This window comes from Pagrus major, chromosome 9 (assembly GCF_040436345.1).
Source record: "Pagrus major chromosome 9, Pma_NU_1.0".
Lineage (NCBI taxonomy): Eukaryota > Metazoa > Chordata > Actinopteri > Spariformes > Sparidae > Pagrus > Pagrus major.
In genome coordinates, this window is record NC_133223.1 from 18382572 (window position 1) to 18388673 (window position 6102).

Consider the following 6102-nt stretch of genomic DNA (forward strand, 5'->3'; position numbering starts at 1 on the left):
TTGATAACTGTAGTTACTAGTTACTTTCCAGATTGCATGCTGTATCAGAGCCAAAGTAGCACATTTTAAAATGTAACTTATTGGCAATCGGCTGATTTAAAAACAATAATTCTGATAATCAAAAAAAATAAATAAAAAATCTGACCTGATATTTGGCCAGGCCAATAATCGGGCTGCCATAGTATACAGTATTAAAATACTTGTAAATATATTTTTTATTTACTTTAACTTGTACTTTTGATACTTGAGTACATTTAATATCAGATACTTTAAGACTTCTACTCAGGTACTATTTGTATGGACAACTTTCACTTCAACCAAAGTGGAGTGAATCACAGTTCACTGATAGTAATGACCACTTGACTCCACTGTGATTCAGTGTGAGTGTGAGACGTCCCCAGGGGAGTTATCTAACGAGCAGACGGGGTCAGTGAGCAGCTGCTGCCACAGGTGGTGACAGTTTATCCTGTCTTTAGATTTTTAAAATACTTTAGTGCATTGTGTTGTTATGTATTTAGCTTGAGATCATTGTGTTCTTTCCACATACAAATGAATTATGTGTGAGATGCAGTACAAACCTGCTACATTCATCCATGAAATATGAAAATTACTCTTTAATATCTATTTAAATACATTTATTAACTTTAAATAATACAAACTGCATCATATTTCACATTATATTCACTACAAGAAAATATGTTTTATACAAATATCCCAACAATAAATATGTCACACATGTACTTCAGTATTTTCTTTTTATGAAAAAGTACCTATGCACAAACTGTACAACTTTCCACCTTGCCTATAAATAAATATACTGCTGCCTTAATGATCACAATATCTACACAGAGTACATACATGTTTCATATTATTTCAGCCCATGACTTCCCACAGTCCTTGAAGTGTGAAGCCGTCCTTCAGCTTTTCAACGGCGAGGCCGAGCTCGTCGGAGAACACTGGCTCTCGGTCTTGCTGCTTTGGAGCAAAAAAAGAATCCAAAATATGTTAGGACACAACATACTACAAAACATATTTTACAATTATAGCTGGTGATAGAAGAGGATTTACCTTATTTCCATCAGCAAAGTAAGCCTGTTGGCAAACAACACACAATTCACACATTTAATCCAACCAACAGGGCCATGTTGGCTGTGATATTAACAGATTATTGTTGTTTGATGAACACACCTCCATACAAACATGAGCACTAGGCAACATAAATTCATGTTTGTTCATCATGCTGAGGAGCATGAGCAGACAGCTATTCTGAGAGTATGAAAACTAAACCCCTGACTGACTCCCAGAGGAGTGATGATGAGTGTAACACTCACGGTGAAAGCATCAGTCTGCTCATCTGGCTCGATCTCCACGTCATCAGGTGGCTGTTCCACTGTGAGTTCTTCCAACGGCTGTGGCTGAAATCATTGTATGGACAACAAAAACAGAGCTATGACAACAAGGTCAGGTGAACTGGTGAAAAAAACAAAACAAAAAAACAGCCACAAAACATTTATAGGAATGTAGAATAAAAAAGACGCAGAAATTAAAAAAATAAATATGTAGAATATGTTAGAGTTGGTTTGTTTCTAGTTTGACAGGTTTTACAGTTTCTGACATGTTTTAATGTTTTACTATGTAGGTGTTAGGGATTATTCATTTATATGTTGTGCACAGCTGCTTACCTTTTCTTCCATTTCATATTCCACTCCAAATATTGGGTTGGCAGAGTACACCTTATGCAATGAGTTAATTTCCTTAAGTGCATCCTGAAGCTTATCCACAGGATCGATCTTAAACCCAAGCACGTATCCACCACTCTACAAACAAAAGCAGAGTGTATTTGTACATTAAAAGCAACAAAAGCAGAGAAGGGACTTGTGATAATATCAGATCATTATATTGTGATCAGTCACTCAAACGGCAGAGAAAAACAGGTTACCTGGCGTGAACTCTCGATCACCAAAGCCAAGCCAAACTTTGAGTCTCTTATCCTGATGGACCACTTTGGGGAAAACAAGATTTAAAAAATAAATAAATAAAATGCATTCATTGTCTCACAGTGTGCTTTAGTGGCACAGTGCTGCTGAAATGAATAACTAAACAAATATAATAACTCATGCCTCTTATTATGGTTTTTCATTTGAATGTTTTAAACCAACATTCTTACATATGACACCTTTAAGTGTTTTTTGTAATTTACACACTCACGCATGTTGTAAAAAATATCAGAAAGAGGTACTAAACAGCCAAATAACAACCACATAGATTGCAGCTCTTACTGAGGTGCTCCTCAGCACATAATAGATGGAGTGTGTATGTTTGTTATGATACTATTTAATATATTACTATCTACATTACAGTATCTGTTATCTGTACTAATTGGCATATTGTGAGGATTATTTTAGAAACAAGAGCCACAAATTAGCAACACAAAAAGGAAACAGGGGAATCCTGTTAATTAGAACCAATCAAAATGGAGTTGGAAAAAAGGCGACAGGAGTTGTTAGTCAAAACATGCTTTCATTTATATTCATTTCTGTTTCATCATCACATTTACCATGATTTCAGCTGTCAGATTCTTCGTTAGTCAGGTATGTAACCCATTTAGACCAAAGCTCTTCTCCCTTTTCTTTCTGTAATCTTAAATGTATTAATACGTTCAACACTGTATATGCTGTTAAGAATATCTATCCATTGTTTCTTTAAGAAGTCAGCATCTTGTTATTGCCTTCTTAATGCTCATTTTCCCCATTTACTTGACAAGTCAGAGAGAAAGTGAGAACTGGATAGATGATGTTATTTAGTGTATCATACTTACAATCTGAAGGTAAGGAATGCTGACATTGAAGCTCTCGTTCATGTTGGCATGCCACACAATCCTGACATTGGTGATGAAGAAGGTTCCGAGGTTACCCTAAAAGAAAGAAAATCAACATCAGTCAAGGAAAAAGAACTAAGTGACACATACTGCAAACTAATTATCTCCAGTAATCACTCAAAAATTGAAGAGTAACCTTCCATCTATCAGATGTGGAACTAAGATTCATGTAACAACGTAATTAACTGAGAAAAAACACGTCACATTGTTCAACAACATTTCCATGCAACTGCACTGCTTATTAAACTTTATTAAAAACTCTAAATATGTTTGTATGTTAAGCAAACTGAAAAAGAAAGAAAGTTAAAGAAATAATTTAAACGGGCACATATTCAAGCACCATTACCTGATCACTGGATAGATTCCAAACTCCATTAATTTTATCATACACTTGCTCGCGGGGCAACAGTCTTAGCTGCTTATTTTGAATGAGAGCAGCTCGCAATTTCAGGTCCCTGTACATTTTAGACGTCTCATAGGCCCTGTGACAAAACAAGACATTTAAACATTTTGAACAGTTTTGTGTCGAATGCAATCAGAGAATCAAACATTTCCATCAGTGTTGTTTTACCTGTGGACAGCAATGACAGAAGTAAAGAGCCGTGGACTTCCAGGAACCACATTTGTGAAGATGAACTCAAATCTTGTGTTGTTGGACTTTGTCAAGATGTAGAGTGCTTCGGTTTGGCCTCTCAGTTTCTGGAAAAGAACATTTAGATTCATAAATCAGCATGTTTACATGTCATTTATTATATACTTTATTTATTATTTACTACATTAGGATGTTAAAACAATGCTGCCGTTATTGGCTTTATCCCTGGTTGATTAGACTGAATAATATAAACAGTATATGGGATGTGTGAGAAAATGTAAAAAGGTTATATAGAAATAACAGGACAATAATAAAATGTTTAATAGTTACAGAAATCAAACAAAGCTGTACTCACTGAGTTCGCTGTCCTCGTTGTGATGTTGATGATAGAGTTGTAACCCACAGCTGAAAAAAATAACAGATTTTCATTTAGGTTGGCTTTTCACATGGTTTAACACACTCTGCTTCTTCCAGTCATCTTGATTTCATATTTTTTGTCAGCATTGCAAATGTGAGCATTTTCAGCAAGGTGTGAAGCTGAAGACACAAACTACACTCAGATCTCTGATATGATATCTGATAATGGTTTGTTTCTTATTTTGTTTGTCAGTATGTGTTTCATTATTGTCTTAAGGCACTCAATATTGCTTATTAATTTATTGAAACGCTGAAATAAAGTCAATTACATGAAAACATGAGCTTCATCTAACCAAAAGACTAATTTCTATTGGATTATTCTGAAACTGGTGGCAATGGTCACTCAAAAAACCTTAAGATTTAGTTTAAGTTTTCTAAATGTACGCTGCACAGGAAAGCCACTAAATATGTTATATATATTCTATATGTTCATATAGTAGCATTTAATGAGGCCATTTAATGCTGTGCATTTCCAAGAGAGGGCAGAAGTATTCAGCTGATGTGTTGTTGGTGAGACAGACTCAAACAGTGACATAAATAAAGGCATTTAACCCTGCAGCTGTACTCACACAAATTGACTCTTGGCAGAGCTAAAGAGTGCCAAATGATTCTCAGGTTTGTCACCAACAGTCGACCTGCAAAGAAGTGAACATCATCAGTTATTAGGTGGCTAACCACACACTGCCCAGATAGTTTTAACCCTCAGGAGAGCTAACTAACATTACCTCGATCGCCGTTGTTTCCTTTCGTGTCTTCTATGGAGTCCAGGCAGTCTATTAGTGCTTCTCCTGGACGTGTTTTCATTTGTCTGCGTGCAGGACAGATTGATTAGTGATAGCTGTAGCCCTGACACTTCACTTAGCTAAGTGTATTACAGCTGGTTACTGTAATGCTAGCACTAAGCTAACCTACGACAAACCGTGACACACAGCTGCTGTAAAACTTTTTTTCCCAATACAAAATGTGAAGCTAAACACAATTATCAGGAAAGCCTTGAGCTAGTAGTATTCGCAGCAGGCAAATTAGCTGACTTTATCTGATGTTACCTTTGGTTAGCCAATTAGCGTAGATGGGCTAACTACGAAGGTGGAGTTATACCAAACTATTTCAGTGAGGTAACGTTAACTTACTGTGCTGTTATGTCGAATCTAACATCTCTGTCTTCCCAGAGAGCATCTAAAACAGACGACATGACTGATGGTTGTCACTCCTCCTGGTTAGTTTAGTAACATTTACTCACTAACACCGTTGGTTTACTAGCTAGCTAAACGTTAGCTGGCTAATCTGAAAAAGCTTCTGTAGCGTCATAATCACCGTGGCAACAGATGGCAAGCCAAGCGGACATTATTGTGGCGCTGAATCGAGTTTCAAAAGTTGTGGGGATCAGACCATAGACATATATACATGTATATGTATATATGTCTATGGATCAGACAATCGATGTATTGATCACATTTAATTACTAATCACTCTTTTGCCAGTGAGTACGTACGGAAGCCCTAAAGGGCCATGCATTCATACATTTGATTTCCTCCGTTTTCTCGTGATAACGAGTTTATTTCACTTGTTTTCTCGAGATCTCGAGTTATTATCTCGAGATAACGATATAATTAATTTGAGATCTTGAGAAAACAAAACGATAGGTTAGTATATTAAATCATTGCAGGAAACATCATTCAGTGTAGCAATGTCAGAGGAGCAGGAGCATATCGATCACAGTGTCACATATCTTTTCAATCAAGGCCTGACACAGGCTGAAATAGCATTATGCCTTGCTATTACAGATAATATACACATTAGTGTGTGTAATCTAAAAAGACGGTTAGCAAGGCTTCAGCTATATCGGCAGCGCAATCTAAGTGAGCCTGATGTCGTTGTTAACTACAAAGCTGACCAGCTACAAGGTCCCGGACGTCTCCATAATCTCAGGCCTATCATATCACAGTCATTATCTCGAGATCTCGAATGAATTATATTGTTATCTCGGGAAAACAAAGTTTCGTTATCTCGAGATCTTGAGAAAATTATCCCATTATCTCGGGAAAACAACAGTTGTTATTTCGAGATAATAACTCGAGATCTCGAGAAAACAAATGAAATTTACTCGTCATCACGGGAAAACGGAGGAAATAAAATGTATGAATGCATGGCCCATTAGGGCTTCCGTACAGTCATTATCTCGAGATCTCAAATCAATTATGTCGTTATCTCAGGA

At 36.5% G+C, this 6102-nt stretch overlaps 1 protein-coding gene across 3 annotated transcripts; it reads right to left on the reverse strand.

Moving 5' to 3' along the window:
- Positions 1-620: 620 nt before the first annotated feature.
- Positions 621-5251, reverse strand: bbs5 (Bardet-Biedl syndrome 5). Of its 3 annotated transcripts, none has more exons than XM_073473974.1 (12): positions 5202-5251; positions 4613-4695; positions 4457-4522; positions 3826-3875; positions 3450-3577; positions 3225-3360; positions 2819-2914; positions 1940-2002; positions 1683-1817; positions 1332-1415; positions 1069-1092; positions 621-975 (listed from the first exon to the last, which is right to left on the reverse strand). In XM_073473974.1, the coding sequence occupies exons 2-12, from the start codon at positions 4689-4691 to the stop codon at positions 874-876; spliced, it is 963 nt and encodes a 320-aa protein (XP_073330075.1). In that variant the 5' UTR covers positions 4692-4695; positions 5202-5251; the 3' UTR covers positions 621-873. The 3 variants fall into 3 exon arrangements, with proteins under 3 accessions (XP_073330075.1, XP_073330074.1, XP_073330073.1); XM_073473973.1 differs by lacking the exon at positions 5202-5251 and adding an exon at positions 5018-5099 and having other exon boundaries at positions 621-972; XM_073473972.1 differs by lacking the exon at positions 5202-5251 and adding an exon at positions 5018-5099.
- Between the last annotated feature and the right edge of the window lie 851 nt (positions 5252-6102).